Source organism: Bos indicus x Bos taurus, chromosome 2, assembly GCF_003369695.1.
Source record: "Bos indicus x Bos taurus breed Angus x Brahman F1 hybrid chromosome 2, Bos_hybrid_MaternalHap_v2.0, whole genome shotgun sequence".
NCBI classification, from domain to species: domain Eukaryota; kingdom Metazoa; phylum Chordata; class Mammalia; order Artiodactyla; family Bovidae; genus Bos; species Bos indicus x Bos taurus.
The window spans coordinates 19,248,526-19,268,877 of NC_040077.1; the positions used below are offsets into that span (position 1 = coordinate 19,248,526).

Below are 20,352 nucleotides of genomic sequence, written 5' to 3' on the forward strand. Positions count from 1 at the left end.
TGGGGTTGCAAGAGTTGGATGTGACTAAGCGACAAAAAACAAAACAACGAAGGGTAACTAGATGGGTAAATATAAAAGATGCTTTCTTATTGTTTAAATAGGTGATGACTTACTATTTCAGTAAAAATTAAAGTAGAACATGTGACAATAGCATAGAGATAAGAAACATAATATTCTATGTGTTTTATGCTAAACTCTAAGTATTATATTACCACCTTAAAGTGGACTGTTTTAAGTTAAAGATATATACTATAAAACCTGAAACAATCCTTAAAATAACAAAAAAGATAAAATGGTATCATTATACAAAATTCAATCCGAAAAAAGGCAGTAAAAAGTGGAAAAGGAGAAAAAACACGTAGGTAAGATAAAAAACAAATGGCAAGATGACAGACTTACACTGAAGCATATCAATAAACCACAATGACAGTAAATGGTCTAACCACTGCAATTAAAAGATAGAGACTGTCAGGTTAGATAAAAAGGAAAAACCAACTGTTAGCTACTTACAAGAAAAGCACTTTAAATATAAAGATATAAATTAGTAAAAAGTTTAAAAATGGAAAAAGGAAAAATATATACCATGCCAACAACAGTGAAAACTGGAATGGCTGTTTTAACATCAGATAAAGTAGACTTCAGAGCAAAAAATACCATCAGAAAGAAGCAAAGTAATTTCAAGTAATTTCATAACAACAAAACTGTTCACTAGTCAAAAAGCTATAAGGATCCCAAGCATTTATTCTCCCAATAACAAAGCTTTAAAATACATGAAGTGAAACTGATAGAACTGCAAGAAAAAATAGATCTGCAATAATAACTGGACGTTATCATTTCCTTGTCAATACCTGATATAACAAGTAGTCAAAAGAAAAAATTTTTAATACAGAAGACCTAAACAACACTATAAATCAATTTGACTTTAAAGACTACTCCAACCAACAGCAGCAGAAGACAAATTATTTTCAAGTGTTCATGGAATATTTACAAGGTAGACCATGTTGTAGGCCATAAAACAAGTATCAATTAATTTGATATGCTTTAAGTCATATAAAGAATGTTTTCTGAACACAAGAGAATTAACAGAGAAATCAGTAACAGAAAGATGTTTGAAAAAAAATCCCCCAATAACTGGAAACTAAACAACAACACGGGAGTACCTATGGGTCAAAGAAAAAATCAAAAGGGCAGTAGAAAATATTTTGAAATGAATGAAAATGAGAAAACATATCAAAATCTGTGGAATACCACTAAAGCAGTAGTTGGGAGAAATTTATAGTACTGAAAACCTATATTAAGAAGAAAGGCCTCAGACTTCTCTGGCGGCACCGTGGGTAAGAAGCTGCCTGCCAATGCAGGGACACAGGTTCCATCTCTAGTCTGGGAAGAGTCTATGTGCCATGAGGCAATTAAGCCCAACCGCCACAACTACTAAGCCCATGCTTCAGAACCGAGTCACGACTACAAAACCCACGTGCTGCAACTACTTAAGTTCGCTATGCTCTAGGGCCGGTGAGCTGCAGCTACTGGGCCTGTGTGCTGAAACGACTGAAGCCCACACACCTGGAGCCTTTGCTCCGCAACAGGAAAAGTCACCACAGTGAGAAGCTGGCACACCCCAACAAACAGTAGCCCTGCTTGCCATTAACTAGAGAAAGCTCATGCAAAGCAACAAAGACCCAGCACAGTCAAAAATAAATAAATAAAATAAATTTTTAAAATTATATTTAAAAAAAAGAAAGGCCTCAAATCACCTCATCTTCCACCTCAAGACATAAAAAAAGCATCTGACAAAATCCAAAATCCACTACTAATATAAAAAACTCTATTTTTTGTTCTAGGTTCTTTGTATTTTCATATGGAATTTATAATCACCTTATCAATTTCTTAAAAAAAAAAGTCTCTTGGGATTTTGATGGGGATTGCATCAATTCTATACATCAATTTGGGGAGAACCAATAATAATACTGAATCTTCTGACCCATGAATATGGTATAGCTTTAGGTTTATTTTAGGTCTGTTTATTTCTCTCAGCTGGGTCTTGCGGTTTTTAGTGTTCAAGTATTTCATATCTTTTAAAAAATGTTTTATATATTTATTTGACTGCTCTGGGTCTTAGCTGCATCATGCCTGGTCTTCAATCTTCACTGCAGCATTTGGAATCTACTTGTGTGACCAGGGATCGAATCCCAGCTCCCTGTGTTGGGAGCATGGAGTTTTAACCATTGGACCACCAGAGAAGTCCCAGTATTTCATATTTTTAATAGATTTTCCCTTAAGTATTATATATGTATTTTATAATATAAGTGGTATTTTAAAAGTTTTCAATTTCTGATTTTTTATTAGTATACAGAAATAAAACTGATTTGTGTGTATACCTTTTATATCTAGCAATCTTACTAAATTTACTAACTAGTTCTAAAAGTTTTAGCTCCCATTAGATTTACTACATAGATGATCATGTCCTTTGTGAATAAAGACAATTTTACTTCTTCCTTTCCAATCTGTATGCCTTTATTTACTTTAAAAAATTTAAACAGTTTTATTGAGGTTTTTACACCCCACCCCTGTAAAAAAACAGGATATGTGCTTTGATTTTAATAAAATTATAGGATATTTAAACAAACCTACAGTAACAAAAAGCATATCAGAGACTGACAGGGATATAGTAAAGATGAGATGGAGAGAAATATAAAGAGGTCAAAAGGAAACTTTTGGGGTTGGCTGGTGAATGTGTTCTACATCTTGATTGCAGGAATGGTTTCATGCTTGTAGTCATATACCAAACCTTATCAAGTTGCACATTTTAAATGACTGCAATTTACTGTGTGACAATTATATCTCAATGAAACTATTATAAAACAAAATAAAAGAAAATGACTCAAGATTTTAGCTCAAGCTGCCCAAAGAATTGAACTATCACCAACTGGGATTGAGAAGGCTACAGAATAAACAAATTGTGGAGGGAAAACTGAAATTCAATTTTTAAAATATTGAGTTTAAAATGTCTATTACATATACAAGTGGAGATATCAACTAAGCAAGTGGATATGCAAGTCTAGAATTCAAGAAAGAAGTCTGAGATGATACAAATATTGGAGTTTGGCATATAGAAGGAATATTTAAAATCAGCTATCCTTGAATGAACTGAATGAAGCAAACAGTACTCAGTAAAAATTAGTGAAATAAATAAAAGTTCTAAGCACTTTATTAATTTATTTCATCTCAACAAAAACTTTATGAAACAGGAATCATTATTTCCATTTTATAGATAAAGAAACTGAGGCATAGACAAATGCATCAGAGGTGGGGAAAATCCTAAATCATATATCCCCAGACTACTAACTAGTAAAATTAAGTAGCCAAAGAATTAATAAATGTAGAAACAAATTCCCAAACCCATAACCGACATTTAGTGACCTCCCTTAAATTTCACACATATTAAAATCAATGTAATTTACAAGTTAAAAAGATGAAAATCTATGCTACCCAACTACTATATTTGTGTCATTTAAAAACTTTTAGAATGAAAAAGCAGCAAATTTTAAGTCAGTTACCTCAGCTGAAGAAGAAACTGAAGGATACAGAAGCATAAGTGAGGAAGAACCTGAACTAGGATCAATACAGCTGTAGAAACTATTTTAAAGTCTACCAGAGGCAAAAAGAAATGTTCTATGTTGGCATTTAAGGAAATGAACTAGTAAGTAAAATATTAAAAGTTCCTAGTCTAGTAAAATGTCATTTAAATTTCAAGGAAATATGTTCCTTGAATTTTAATTCTAACCTTTACAAAAAATCTTGGAAAGGTTAAAATACTACATCAAATGCTGAAATAAAGGATATAAAATTATAGACATGAAAGGCCAGACTTTGTTATAAAAAAAAACCACAAAACTGCTGTGTTGATAATGCCTCTCAGAGCAACAGAAAACAAAACAGGTCTTTTTACAGGTTTTTTCATTAAATGCTATTATTCAACCCATGAAGTTAATTATAAAGTATAATAATTAACAAATCTAATTACCTTGAATTTATAAAACCTTGACTTACTGAAGATCTTTAATGCCTCAATGAATACATTCAATTTTATCTAGTTCTCTGTACCTTAGTGCATTAAATTAAAAAAAAGAAAAAGAAAAGTTTAATAATTTTTTTCAAAGCCTTTCATCCATAATTGATCACTGGACAACCCACTCCAGTATTCTTACTGGAATAATCCCATGGTCAGAGGAGCCTGGCAGGCTACAGTCGATAGTGTCGCAAAGAGTCAAACATGACTGAGCACATGCACACACACACACACACACACACACACACACCAACTGCCTTCAACTCTTTACTATGAAATAAGGAAAAAGATAATAAAGAGAAGTTCAACAAGCATGTCACATCTCCATGTTCTTTAAAAGACAGGAAGGAGGGGGTCTCTGTATTCCAAACTGAACAAAACATTCAGTTCATCATTAGCAAATTGGACTTTTTAATTTTGTTTGCAAAAGCTGAGTTACAATTATCTTGACCAGATTTTAAAGGGCTGAAGGAACCAATACATTTTAATAATGACCTGCTTAGACTCCATGAAGAAAACCTCAAGTTTCCTAAAATTCATTAGGATCCCCAAAGTATTTAAGGGCTCTAAGAGTTTCACTCATTCATGACATAAGTAAGCGGTTTTCAGTAAAATTATTCACTGAAAATTTCAATGACTAGCAAAACCAACCAATTGATCAAATTTATTAATTTCTGAAAATTCTATGTCCAACGTACTCTATTTTGCTCCATTTTTACTACTTTATTTCAAGTCACTATCAGCCCTTGCCCAAATTATTGCAGCAGCCACTTTATCTGCCTTTATGTGTCCATCCATCCTCCACACAGTAGCATACAAGAACTATCTAAGTACAAAGGTAAAGTTCAAACTTTATGATCTAACCTCTTTGTATTGACCTGCTTCATCCTCTACCACTACTAAATGTACGAAAGAAAGTGAAAGTCACTCAGTCGTGTCCGACTCTTTGCGACCCCATGGACTGTATAGTCCATGGAATTCTCCAGGCCAGAATACTAGAGTGGGTAGCCTTTCCCTTCTCCAGGGGATCTTCCCAACCCAGGGATCAAACCCAGGTCTCCTGCATTGTAGGCAGATTCTTTACCAGCAGAACCACTAGGGAAGCCCAACTATATGTATACTCATCCAGAATACAAACACCAAGAATATGTATTCTCCAATATACACAGCCTACATCTCAGCCGTACTCAGCTACCTGCAGATCCCCTCAAGCAACAGCTGCCTATAAACCTTCCACACATGCTGCTTCCTCTGACTGGATTGTTCTCTCCACCCCCATATTTCCTTTTCACTCTGATTTATCCTGAAGTTTCATTTTAAATGCCAAGCTCTCTATGATACCGTCTTCAACTCCCTTTTGAACATCATTTGATGAGCCTTAACAGTTAAAACTGGACATGGAACAACAGACTGGTTCCAAATAGGAAAAACAGTATGTCAAGGCTGTATATTGCCACCCTGCTTATTTAACTTCTATGCAGAGTACATCATGAGAAACGCTGGGCTGGAAGAAGCACAAGCTGGAATCAAGATTGCCGGGAGAAATATCAATAACCTCAGATATGCAGATGACACCACCCTTATGGCAGAAAGTGAAGAGGAACTCAAAAGCCTCTTGATGAAAGTGAAAGTGGAGAGTGAAAAAGTTGGCTTAAAGCTCAACATTCAGAAAACGAAGATCATGGCATCTGGTCCCATCACTTCACAGCAAATAGATGGGGAAACAGTGGAAACAGTGGCAGACTTTATTTTTTTGGGCTCCAAAATCACAGCGGACGGTGACTGCAGCCATGAAATTAAAAGACGCTTACTCCTTGGAAGGAAAGTTATGACCAACCTAGATAGCATATTGAAAACCAGAGACATTGCTTTGCCAACAAAGGTCCATCTAGTCAAGGCTATGGTTTTTCCAGTGGTCATGTATGGATGTGAGAGCTGGACTGTAAAGAAAGCTGAGCGCCGAAGAACTGATGCTTTTGAACTGTGGTGTTGGAGAAGACTCTTGAGAGTCCCTTGGACTGCAAGGAGATCCAACCAGTCCATCCTAAAGAAGATCAGACCTGGGTGTTGTTTGGAAGGAATGATGCTAAAGCTGAAACTCTAGTACTTTGGCTACCTCATGCGAAGAGTTGACTCATCGGAAAAGACTCTGATGCTGGGAGGGATTGGGGACAGGAGGAGAAGGGGATGACAGAAGATGAGATGGCTGGATGGCATCACCGACTCAATGGACATGAGTCTGGGTGAACTCTGGGAGTTGGTGATGGACAGGGAGGCCTGGCATGCTGCAATTCATGGGGTAGCAAAGAGTCGGACATGACTGAGCAACTGATCTGAACTGAACTATTGAGTTATATTGTCTTTTTACCTAATTTTCTGTCATAATATAAGCTTTCCAAGGGTAAGAGATGGGTGTCTTATTCACTATGGAGTTCACAGCATCCAGTTCGATACCTGACTCACAGCAGAAACTGAAAAATCTCAGTGAATATACTGTGAAAGGTACTTTTTTAACAGAGGGGACACACAGCAGTTTTGAAAATCTTAAATAACATACCTGTCTTTCCAATTCTTGTCCTGTTATGCCAGCCTCTACATGAGCTGTCAGATTGTTTTCATCAACCCAGAGGATACGATTCTGTTGCAAAAGAAGAAAGAAGTCTCATCTCCATGAACAGACACTTTCTCAGGAAATACAACTTCCTAACTCTAAGCAGCAAGTGACAAGATAGAAATTAAGTAGTGGTACCCATACTAGAAAGCTCCACTTGTCCCTGACTACACAACATCACAGAGTTAGTGACATAGGCAGTATACTGCACAGGAGTTGGTTTAAAACATAGACACTCATAAAAGGAGGAAGACGGTTTCAAATTAAAGGAGACTAAAAGAAACCACCAAAAGCTAACGTGGGCCTTGTCTGAATGCCTATTCATACAATGAACTATAAATAAAGACAGTTTTGAGATAACTGGAAAACAAATGTGGACTGGATACTAAATGACATAAGGATTTACTTTTAATTTTGTCAGAAGTGATAACATAGTAAGAAAATGTCTTTTTTAAAAGAAATACACAGAAACATTTGGTGTAAAGTAGTATGCCATCAGGATTTGCTTTAAAAATAGTAGAGGAAAAATGATAAAGTCAATATGACAAATGTAAATAATTATTTAGAGACTAGAAATATTATTCTCTCAACTTTGATGCTTAAAAATTTCAATAAAATCATAAATATTAAAGTTTTTATTATAATAAAGGATTATAGAAGCAGGAATACTGTTGACTATATGAAGATCAAGTTCATACCCAAACTAAAACTTTAAAGTAGCATAAGGGCCAACTCTTAGACCATAATGAACCAAAATTTCAAACAATAATCCTAAAATTAATAGTTCCTTTAAATGGCAACCCACTCCAGTATCCTTGCCTGGAAAATCCCATGGACAGAAGAGCCTGGTAGGCTACAGTCTGTGGGGTTGCAAAGAGTGGGACACGACTGAGAGACGTCAATTCACTTCACTTTACTAATTTTAAGTTAATCTTAAAATTAATTAGCCCCTCTGTTCTTCCAAAAGCAAAGTGCAATAGCATTAGTAAAAATTTGGGAAACAAGTAAGTTTTGATGACTCAAATTAACATTAACTAATATTACTTTTTTTTAATAATACAAAGCAGGTCATCTATTGTATCACAATTTCAATCCATGCTTCTCAAATTATCAGTTAATTTGGTAGAATTCATCAAGGTATATTACTAAGTAAGAGTGAACTTAGCTTTTAGAGATCTGAAAACAAAGATAAAATGATGAAAAGAATTTTAAACAAAATGGACAATATACCTTTTTAAAAACAACTAAGATTGAGCCATAAAGAAAACTTTTAAAACCAAACACTATCTTCAAACACATCTTATGTTATCATATACCATTTGTGAAGTGTCTAAAGAAATAATTGTTCTTGTCTCATCTGCAGGACACATCAGGCCATACGAAACACTTGTTCCTCCTGCCAAAATAGAAGACAATAACTATGCTTAAACATTATATTTTAGTTACATATCTAGGGCAAATCCCTTATACAAAATATACAGATAGGCCCACTAGGAAAAATACCTATTTCTACTTTGCAAAATGTAATTGGCAAATACTAACACACTAAAAGTAAACTCACCTTTATTTTACGGTGCGTGCCAAAATGAAGAAATATGGAGCTGAAAGCAAGGGGACATGGCTCCATGCCTTGGGCACACTCAAGTGAAGCCCCTAACAATTTGTGGAACTCCAAAAACATAATTAGAGAAGTTCTAAGCTAATGATTACTGTGGAGAGACAGCATAAAAGAAAAAAATACCCATCCTATACAACTAGACACACCATTATCTTCTTTCTATCATATTTATGAGATTCACTTATCATTTAAAATACTATCTTATATTTCCATACAAAAAGACCTCAATAAATTAGAATATATTCCTTAACATTTGTTGTCAAAGGAAAAATGCTTTCTTGATAACAGTATAGAACAATATAGTATTCTCAATTCTTAACCAGATCTGTATAATCATATAGCAGAATATATTTTAATAGGTACTTTCATATGTTTTGGACAGAATACACATGGAAGTCACCTTGACACAGGGAAGAATTATAGGGGGTGCTTACCTCCAAGGTTCAGCTTAACTTTTCAAGGTATGATAATATTAAGAACATGGCTATGACCAGTGACCACTATTTCTTGTCAAAGTCATTTGAAATCAGAAAACTATTTCATTAAAAATGGCACTGTAATGCCTTTTGTTCATGAATTCAACAGGAAGTATCAGCTGAAAAAGGTGTCTGGAACTTATGACGTGTAGGGGTCCCATTTCTATTCCATTAATGGCTGGATGGCATCACCGACTCGATGGACATGAGTCTGAGTGAACTCTGGGAGTTGGTGATGGACAGGGAGGCGTGGCGTGCTGAGATTCATGGGGTCGCAAAGAGTCAGACACAACTGAGCGACTGAACTGAACTGAACTGAATGCCAATTCAGTCAGTGAAGGCAATCTCCTTTGGCTTGTGGAAGTTGTTAAAACAATATGGTTGATGAATGATCAAAAGAGATTAAATTTGCTTTAAAATGTAAAATAATGTTAATTTTCAGTATTAAAAGATACTATTCATTTGGTCATCACTATCCTGGTTGATCTTTTACATATGCATATCCCTCCTCAAAGATTTATGTTGGGTACAGTTAGTCTTTGAAAAAATAATATTCTCTCCATTAAGATAAAGGTTAGAAAGTAATTACTTAAAGAAGGTACATTTTCCTATTTAGGCAGTAAGTCAGAGCTTCAATTAGAATCCATATGGGAAAGAAGCCATGAACTAGGGTAAATCATATCTCAAACAGTTTAGGTAGATCTACTGAGAACAGAAATGAGCAGCATAAGCCAATTTTTCAGGATAACCATATCATAACTATAAGAATACTTATTTTCAGTGGGAATACACAAATATTTAAAATAGAACAACTTTACATCACATTAAAATTTAAAAGGCACAATACCTACCACCAATTGGTATGATACAAAGGTTATATTTGCACGCTAGATTCACAATCTTAACTACATCATCATGACATGCTGTTGAAAAAAGGAAAAATACATTAATCTGAACATGAAAAAAATCTGGGTAATATTGCAATACAAGGGTCTAAAGTGCAATAAACTTCTTCATTTATTCACTCATGAACACATTAAATCACTATCCTAAAACTATTTTGTATCATTAACTTTTCATTTTTAAATAATTTTATACATTTTGCAGTTTAAATATCTACACAGCATACACACATACATGGTACGTAGATATTCAAACTGCAAGATGAGAAACCCACCTCCACTGTGGGGAATACCACATTGTCTCAAATTGCCTTACTGTCTCAAAACTTGCTTTCATGCAAAGAAAAATTTGAACTTTATTACCCAATGGAAATTTACATTAGAGTTTAACAAAGACCTCAGTGAAATGACAACATGTTGGGAAACAAACTTCTTGGAAACTTCCCAAGAACTTCTTATACTGAAAGAGTCAACAGAACAAAATTTTGACTTAGGCACCAATACACTACTCAAACAACTTCCCTGGTGGCTCAGATGGTAAAGCGTCTGTCTACGATGCAGGAGACCCGGGTTCGATCCCTGGGTTGGGAAGATCCCTTGGAGAAGGAAATGGCAATCCACTCCAGTACTATTGCCTGGAAAAACCCATGGACAGAGGAGCCTGGTAGGCTACAGTCCATGGGGTCGCAAAGAGTCGGACACGACTGAGCGACTTCACGTTCACATTCACACTACTCAAACAGATTATTTGCTTCCTGTGTATGTTAACCTCCTTCCTATCACAAAATTAAAGCACTTTTCCCTCAGATACTCCCTGAAAAGGAAAAAGATCACATCTAAGAACTAAAAGTTCATATATGAGGTAATTTTTTGAAAAATAAAACATTCCATATACTCCTTTTATGGAATCTGAAGAGAAAAATGGATGAGAAGATTAGCAGAACTTCTTACAAGGTAATTATGGCCAGTAAGAAGCAATATACTTATTCTGCTTTAAAATTTCTGCTACAAAAAAAAAATAAAAAATAAAAAAAAAAATAAAATTTCTGCTACAAGAGATGGATATAAGGATTATACATATAAATATAGGGCCTAGTCATCAGTAAGAGCAAAATAACAGCAGAAAGCTCATCCACCTTCCATCCCAAGTCAAATCCCTAAATGAAATTATTTTCTCAAAATTTAATTATTTATATCAAAGACAATATCTATATTAAACAACTTGCTTCATTATTTGAACACCATTAGTTTACAGCCCACAAGTTGATATCAACAAAGTACTATTAGTTTGCAGTAATCAATTATCTTAACTAAAAGTTTCTATGTATCTGAATATATCATTGATTGATAATAATTTTATTAAGCTTTCAAATTAGCAAAAAAATTTTTTTATACTGACTTCTTAAAAGGATATGCACATATTAAATGAAGATTTAATCATCAAAAACAAAATTAATCATTAAACCATTCAGGATGATCATATTAAGAATTATATGACCTTCAGTGAACTCTAAAACTCAGCAGTGGCCACAGGACTGGAAAAGGTCAGTTTTCATTCCAATCCCAAAGAAAGGCAATGCCAAAGAATGCTCAAACTACCGCACAATTGCACTCATCTCACACGCTAATAAAGTAATGCTCAAAATTCTCAAAGCCAGGCCTCAGCAATACGTGAACCGTGAACTTCCAGATGTTCAAGCTGGTTTTAGAAAAGGCAGAGGAACCAAAGATCAAATTGCCAACATCCACTGGATCATCAAAAAAGCAAGAGAGTTTCAGAAAAGCATCTATTTCTGGTTTATTGACTATGCCAAAGCCTTTGACTGTGTGGATCACAAGAAACTGTGGAAAATTCTGAAAGACATGGGAATACCAGACCACCTGACCTGCCTCTTGAGAAATCTGTATGCAGGTCAGGAAGCAACAGTTAGAACTGGACATGGAACAACAGACGGGGTCCAAATACGAAAAGGAGTATGTCAAGGCTGTATATTGTCACCCTGCTTATTTAACTTATATGCAGAGTACATCATGAGAAACCCTGGGCTGGAAGAAGCACAAGCTGGAATCAAGACTGCTGGGAGAAATATCAATAACCTCAGATATGCAGATGACACCACCCTAATGGCAGAAAGTGAAGAAGAACTAAAGAGCCTCTTGATAAAAGTGAAAGTGGAGAGTGAAAAAGTTGGCTTAAAGCTCAACATTCAGAAAACTAAGATCATGGCATCTGGTCCCATCACTTCATGGGAAATAGATGGGGAAACAGTGCAAACACTGGCAGACTTTATTTTGGGGGGCTCCAAAATCACTGCAGATGGTGATTGCAGCCATGAAATTAAAAGATGCTTACTCCTTGGAAGGAAAGTTATGACCAACCTAGACTGCATATTAAAAAGCAGAGATATTACTTTGCCAACAAAGGTCCGTCTAGTCAAGGCTATGGTTTTTACAGTGGTCATGTATGGATGTGAGAGTTAGACTGTGAAGAAAGCTGAGCGCTGAAGAACTGATGCTTTTGAACTGTGGTGTTGGAGAAGACTCTTTGAGAGTCCTTTGGACTGCAAGGAGATCCAACCAGTCCATCCTAAAGGAGATCAGTCCTGGGTGTTCATTCGAAGGACTGATGCTGAGGCTGAAACTCCAATACTTTGGCCACCTCATATGAAGAGCTGACTCATTGGAAAAGACCCTGATGCTGGGAGGGGTTGGGGGCAGGAGGAGAAGGGGATGACAGAGGATGAGATGGCTGGATGGCATCACTGACTCCATGCGCATGAGTTTGGGTGAACTCTGGGAGTTGGTGATGGGCAGGGAGGCCTGGCATGCTGCGATTCATGGGGTCACAAAGAGTCAGTCGGACACAATTGAGTGACTGAACTGAACTGAACTGAACTGAGACTCTAAAAATATAGCTATCTATATTTTTTACAGCTCATATGTTTAAAAGTACATATTTCCAACACTAAATTTACTTAAATTTTAACAATACTAAATTAAAAATACAAAGAAAAACAAGAACTTACTTGGCCATAAAACTATATCAGGAATTCTCTGAAACATTCCTTCCCTGAGCAAAAATATCTCATGAAGACAATGACCTGTTTTGTGGTTTAAAAAAGAAAATGTAAAAATATCTTAAAATTAAAGGAAATTTTAAACTTAAAACTAAATAGGATTTATATGAAGTTGCTTACCATGAGCTCTAAATACTCGATCATCTGCTTCTTGTGAATATGAAATATTAGTTTCTTTAAGGTCATGAAGAAAATCTTCACTTACAATAGAAGGAGGTGTATCACTAGGATTTAAGGATGCCTAGAAAATAAAATTTTTTTTTTTACTTATTTCTAGAAAATAAAAATTTTACAGAGAAGTGACTATAAAACATGAATGTTTTTTAACATATGAACTAGGACAGAAGCATAGAAAAATAATAAATAATACATATGGAAACCAACTCTGTGACAATAACCAATTACAAATGGTCTGAAAAACCACATTCTGTAACATAAGTTATAAGAACCTTATGTTTTCTCTTTTGCTTCAATGTCCCATCTTTTCATTATTTCTAAAGTCTACAATTAAGGGGGCTTCCCTGGCAGTCCAGTGGTTAAGACTCCCAAGCTTTCACTGCAGGGGGCAGAGGTTCAATCCTTGATCAGAGAACTAATAAGTAAGATCCCCTATGCCACATGGTGTGGTCAAAAACAAATAAATATAATAAAAATAAAGATTACAATTAAGAAGATAGAAAAGTCTCAAATCTTCAATTTTAAACTAGGGAGACTGGGTATAGATAACTTCTGCATTATCTACATTTCACCTTAGATAAAATTTATCATTTCAGAATGATCAGCAAAAAGCCTCTCAATAAGAAGTAAACCCATTTTTATAGGCCTGCTTTAAAACTAACAACATAAACTTGATACTTAATTTCAACTAACAAGTATTCAACTTTAAAACTATGTGACATTGGTTCACTCAACTTTTTTGAGCCTTGGTTTCTTCAACTATTAAATGAGATTATCGCCATCAAATTTATACAACTGCCATAAGGAAGGAGAGTTAAATGTGTAATTTTTGTGAAAAGCACCTATTATCATGCCTAGCATATAGGATGGAGAAGGCAATGGCACCCCACTCCAGTACTCTTGCCTGGAAAATTCCATGGACAGAGGAGCCTGGTAGGTGGCAGTCCATGGGGTCGCTAAGAGTCAGACACGACTCGGTGACTTCACTTTCACTTTTCACTTTCATGCACTGGAGAAGGAAATGGCAACCCACTCCAGTGTTCTTGCCTGGAGAATCCCAGGGATGGGGGAGCCTGGTGGGCCGCCATCTATGGGGTTGCAGAGTCGGACATGACTGAAGCGACTTAGCAGCAGCAGCAGCATATAGGAAGAGTTCTACAAATGGCTATCCAAATCAAATCTGTTATGTTAATAAAGCTATGGTACAGTATTTGGAAAAACTAAAATATAAGAATATGTAAAGAAAAATATTTACATAGCCCTTAAATATCTTATTAGTGTTCTATATTTAATATTCAATTATATAATAAATATTTCTTGCACATGTGCTATAGGGCCCTAGTGATACAGCAGTGAGTTAAACCCAAAAAACTGACCTCATGGAATTAACCTATAGTGGAAAGAAATGACCAAAAGAACCCTGATAAAACATACGGATTACTAATTTTAAGTTCCTGAAAATTGAAATGGCTTAAAACAGAAAAATAGAAGTGCATGTAAAACTGGTAAAATTTATGAATATGATACATAGATTGTATCAGTTTAAAAAAACAAGTAAAACAAATAGTCAAAACACAGAAAGAGAAGATGGTTATTTTGAGACATTAGTATGCCATCTTCTCAGCCAGCCAGCTCTCTTAACAAAGTCGCATTCCTTGCCTCAAAAAACAAAACAAAACAAACAAACAAACAGAAAAAATTAAGGAAATAGAAGAGATTTTTTTAAAAGCAAGGTTAAAAGAATTTGGTTTGGGAGAGGTAGGAATTAGATGTTTAGTCTAATTAAGTACAAAAATAAAATGTAACTGTGGACTTATAAATAAACAAAATAAGCACTCACTGAATATCTACAGTGCTTAATAATATGTTGAATACAGTGGATGCAAAGTGAAGTCGCTCAGTCGTGTCCGACTCTTTGTGACCCCATGGACTGTAGCCTACGAGGTTCCTCCATCCATGGGATTTTCCAGGTGAGAATACTGGAGTGGGTTGCCATTTCCTTCTCCAGGAGATTTTCCCGACCCAGGGATTGAACCCAGGTCTCCCGCACTGTAGGCAGATGCTTTACCATCTGAGCCACCAGGGAAGTCTCTGAATATAGTAGATAATATAGTATAAATTATAGCCTCTGCACTTATGGAAGTTATACACAAAGAGATATACAGAATACTATACCATAGTAAGTAATAAATAATAAACATTATCATTATATAAAGAAATGCTATTTCATTAGCTTAATACAGTTTAAAGGTTTTTAACCCCCTTTCAGAAAAGTGATACAAGAGCAAACTAAAATTCTCTATCACTCATATCTTAATCAAAATTCTATTTTTAATCTTTAAATATTTTAAATGTTTTGATAATAATATTACATTTTTATTTTAAATTATCCTATATAAATCCTAGATTACTGTCAGTTCATTACAAAATGTAAAAACAACAGCAACTTATATTTTGGTAATAAAGTCCTCTCACAGAATTCATTCATTTGAACTTCACTACTACTCGTGACACATACAACTGACACTTATGACTCTCATTTCTCCTATTAAGATAACTGAGGCTCACAGAGTTTAAAAGTTTGAGATAAATCTCAGGATAAATGCTGAGATTAGGCTCTACATCTGTGACGCTAAAAAACAAACAAATAAAAAATACCCCTAGAAAGTCTAACAAGGCCAATCAAACTAACAAAAAGGACAAATTTATTAAAGCAACTGTAACATATTACAAAGATAAGTTTAATTAATTTGGGATTAACCACATACATATACACTCAATTAAGAATATTATTAATTGTTTTTATTCACTTACTTTAGAGGTAGTTTTATGCTCCACATTTACTCCAAGGGTATTTTGGATCCACTCTCTAAAAGTTGGCAATGACATGCCACTAAGAGGGTACCTAAGGTAAAAAGAAGTAAAACATTAGAGCAAAGTATATTCATGTAAATTCAAATCTTAGATTCTGTTTCTAGCAGAGGTCAAGTAATTGCTATCAAACCAACCCTCCCACATATAATGATAAGCTCTGGACAAAAACAAAAAAAAACCTAATTATTTGAGGACAGTAATAGATAGTCCAATGATAGGCAAAAATAGGGGGTAAGAAGAAAAGAGCACCACAGAATTTTACAGTTTCAACAGGTTTTAGCTAAAAGGGAAAGCTCCAGCACACAGAGTACCACAGAAAGAATAAAGAATGCAAGAATGCAAAAACTCTATAGTATTCCTGGCTTAAACCACTGGATGGTGTTTGCAGTGAACACAGCATCTGGGAAGAGCACAGAAAAATCACGCAAATCCAGGAGTAGTTAGAGAGGGACTTGTAAATAAACTCTGTCCAAATGTCTGGCTGACCTTGAATAACAAGTGTATGGAGCAGACTCTAAGCAGCCCAGTGAAGTTTAAAATAACTGAATATATAATTCAGCTGCTCACCATCACAGAAGTAAACCTGAGGTAAGTCAAGTTAACTTCTTGGTTTAAAAACAACAAAAAAACCTTTACAGACAAATGTAACAGAATACAGACTTTCCTCAACATATCAGTAACAACGTCCAAGATACATTTCAAAATTATTAGACATAAACAACCAACAAAGTGTTATCCATAATTAAGAGAAAAGGCAATCAATAAGAAACCCCAAGATGATCCAAAATATTGGAAATAGCACACAAGGATTTGAAAACAGCTGCTGCTGCTGCTGCTAAGTCACTTCAGTCGTGTCCGACTCTGTGCAACCCCACAGACAACATCCTACCAGGCTCCCCTGTCCCTGGGATTTTCCAGGCAAGAACACTGGAGTGGGTTGCCATTTCCTTCTCCAGTGCATGAAAGTGAAAAGTGAAAGTGAAGCTGCTCAGTTGTGACGACTCTTAGCAACACCATGGACTGCAGCCTACCAGGCTCCTCCGTCCATGGGATTTTCCAGGCAAGAGTACTGGAGTGGGGTGCCATTGCCTCTTCCCTTGAAAACAGCTATAACCACACTAAAGGACAAAAGGGAAAATATGTTACCAGTGAATAAGAGAAAATAAATCTCAGCAGAGAAATAGAAATTATTTTTAAAAAACAAAAATTCTGTAATTAAAATTGAAATAAAAATTCATTGGAGGAACTCAAGAACAGACTGGAGATGTCAGTGAACTTACAGTTAGAGCAATAAAATATATACAATCTAAACAACAAAGAAAATAGAAAAAATCAATGGAGCTGTAGGGACCTGTGGAACAATAGAAAAATAGTAACATGCATATAAATGGAGACCCAAGAACATGAGGAAAAGGAATTTTAAAAACAAGTATTTGAAGAAATAATAACAGAAAGTATCCAAATCTGATGAAAGACGTGAGTTTAGAAATTAAAGAAAGTGAGAGAACTCTAGAAGATAAATGCAGAGGCACATTGCAGTCAAATTGCAAGTTAAAAAACAAAGAGAAAAAGAGAAAGACATTAAAAAGTAAAGACATTACTTTGCCAAGAAAGGTCCATCTAGTCAAGGCTATGGTTTTTCCAGTAGTCATGTATGGATGTGAGAGTTGGACTGTGAAGAAAGCTGAGTGCTGAAGAATTGATGCTTTCGAACTGTGGTGTTGGAGAAGACTCCTGAGAGTCCTTTGGACTGCAAGGAGATCCAACCAGTCCATTCTGAAGGAGATCAGACCTGGGTGTTCTTTGGAAGGAATGATGCTAAAGCTGAAACTCCAGTACTTTGGCCACCTCATGTGAAGAGCTGACTCATTGGAAAAAGACTCTGATGCTGGGAGGGATTGGGGGCAGGAGGAAAAGGGGACGACAGAAGATGAGATGGCTGGATGGCATTACCAAGTCGATGGACATGAGTTTGAGTGAGCTCCGGGAGTTGGTGATGGACAGGGAGGCCTGGCGTGCTGCAATTCATGGGGTCGCAAAGAGTCGGACTGACTGAGCGACTGAACTGAACTGAGAGAAAAATGACATACTACACATAATGTAATAACAAAGTTATGACTGACTTCTCATCAGAAAGTCCAGAAAAAAAAAGAAAGTCCAGAAAACTACTGAACAACATTTTTCAAGTGCTGAAAGGAAAAGAATGCCAACTTAGAATTTTATATCTGGTAAAAGGTATCTTTCAAGAACAAAAGTAAAACAAAGAGCTCTTCAGATGAAAACGAAGAGAACTAAGAGCCAGCACACCTACACTACAAGATATGCCAGAGGAACCTGTATAGGCCGAAGGGCAGTGTAACACTAAATGAACTGTTCACAATGGAATAAGTAAGGACTGAAAGAGTAAATACGTGAGCAAATATAACTGACTATTCTTCTTGATTTCAGTGATAGTACTATAAATCATATCATGATGTGACAACCATAAAAAGAACAGGGAATAGTAAATAAACCAGATTTGGAAGGTGCTTGTATTTTATATAAAGTGCTACAAAACATTTAAAACACACAAAAGAACTCTACAGAGCAGGAACAATATGGAAAGAAGTAGATCTGCTACTCAAATTTTGTTTCCTCTTATCTTCTAACCCAAATTCTATTTAAATAAGTTTATATGAATCATGAACATTATTTCATATATACAAGAAGTCCTAAACTGTATGTATATATAAGAATGATGCAGAAAACTCAAGTGCTTAGAGGGGGACCTTTTCACTTTTAGAAATATTTATCAGAGATGGCAAAATATTAAGTGCTAGAAATAAAGAGATAAATATCCACCATCCAATCTCAGGGTTAGGGTTAATTTTAGGGTTTAGTGGTTGGGGTTAGGATTAGGGTAGTAAAGAAGGTTGATATGCAAATAATAATAGTCCAATGTGCTATAAAGCAGTAATAAAATAACCCTCAGAACAAACCAAAACAAATTTCAAAATGTTTATTTTTAAATGGCCAAATTTTCATTTTAGTAAACAAGTCTTATCATGTGCCAGGTATTGTTCTAAGTTTGTTATGTATATTAACTTATGATAATGTTATAAAGTTGATATTACTCCATTTTGTAAAAAAAGAAAGACATTAACGCACAGAGACATTACATAATTTAAGAGGCTCAGTTCAGTTCAGTTCAGTCGCTCAGTCATGTCTGACTTTTTGTGACCCCATGGACTGTAGCACGCCAGGCTTCCCTGTCCATCACCAACTCCTAGATCTTGCTAAAACTCATGTCCATCCAGTTGGTGATGCCATTCAACCTTCTCATTCTCTGTTTTCTCCTCCTCCTGCCTTTAATCTTTCCCAGCATCAGGGTCTTTAAATGAGTCAGTTCTTCACATCAGGTGGCTAAAGTACTGGAGTCTCAGCTTCAGCATCAGTCCTTCCTGTGAATATTCATGATTAATTCACTTTAGGATAGACTGGTTGAATCTCCTTCCAGTCCAAGGGACTCTCAAGAGTCTTCCCCAACACCACAGTTCAAAAGCATCAATTCTTCTGTGCTTAGCTTTCTTTATAGTCCAACTCTCACATCCATACATGACTACTGGAAAATCCATAGCTTTAACTAGACTGATCTTTTTCAGCAAAGTAATGTCTCTGCTTTTTAATATGCTATCTAGGTTGGTCAAAGCTTTTCTTCCAAGGAGCAGGCATCTTTTAATTTCATGACTGCAGTCACCATCTGCAGTGATTTTAGAGACCAAGAGAATAAAGCCTGTCACTGTTTCTATTGTTTCCCCATCTATCTGCTGTGAAGTGATGGGACTGGATGTCATGATCTTCATTTTTTGGATGTTTAGTTTTAAGTCAGCTTTTTCACTCTCCTCTTTCACCTTCATCAAGAGGCTCTTTATTTAGTACCTCTTCACTTTCTGCCATAAGGGTGGTGTCATCTGCATGTCTGAAGTTATTAATATTTCTCCTGGCAATCTTGATTCCACTTGTGCTTCATCCAGACTGGCATTTCACATGACATACTCTGCATGTACGTTAAATACACAAGGTGACAATATACAGTCTTGACAGACTCCTTTCTCAATTTGGAACCAGTCCATTGTTTCATGTCTGATTCTAACTGTTGCTTCTTGACCTTCATACAGGTTTCTCAGGAAGTGGGCAAGGTGATCTGGTATTCCCATTCTTTAAGAATTTTCCACAGTTTGTTATGATCCACATAGTCAAAGGCTTTAGTGTAATCAATGAAGCAGAAGTAGATGTATTTCTAACTCTCTTGCTTTTTCTATGATCCAACAGATGTTTGCAACTTGATCTCTGGTTCCTCTGCCTTTTCTAAATACATCTTGAACATCTGGAAGTTCTCAGTTCACATATTACTGAAGCCTAGCTTGGAGAATTTTGAGCATTACTCTGCTAGCATGTAAGATGAGTGAAATTGTGCAGTAGTTTGAGCATTTTTTGGCATTGCCTTTCTTTGGGATTGGAATGAAAACTGACCTTTTCCAGTTCTGTGGCCACTGCTGAGTTTTCCAA

General features: G+C 35.7%; 1 protein-coding gene across 1 annotated transcript in view; it reads right to left on the reverse strand.

Moving 5' to 3' along the window:
* Positions 1–20,352, reverse strand: part of AGPS (alkylglycerone phosphate synthase) — a 130,719-nt gene that overhangs the window by 73,257 nt on the left and 37,110 nt on the right. Inside the window, exons 3-8 of the mRNA XM_027556969.1 lie at positions 15,745–15,835; positions 12,874–12,994; positions 12,703–12,777; positions 9,626–9,697; positions 7,997–8,076; positions 6,627–6,707 (exon numbers count right to left, since the gene is read on the reverse strand). Of these exons, the coding sequence (XP_027412770.1) occupies positions 6,627–6,707; positions 7,997–8,076; positions 9,626–9,697; positions 12,703–12,777; positions 12,874–12,994; positions 15,745–15,835 (520 nt within the window). The remainder of the gene's footprint in view (positions 1–6,626; positions 6,708–7,996; positions 8,077–9,625; positions 9,698–12,702; positions 12,778–12,873; positions 12,995–15,744; positions 15,836–20,352) is intronic.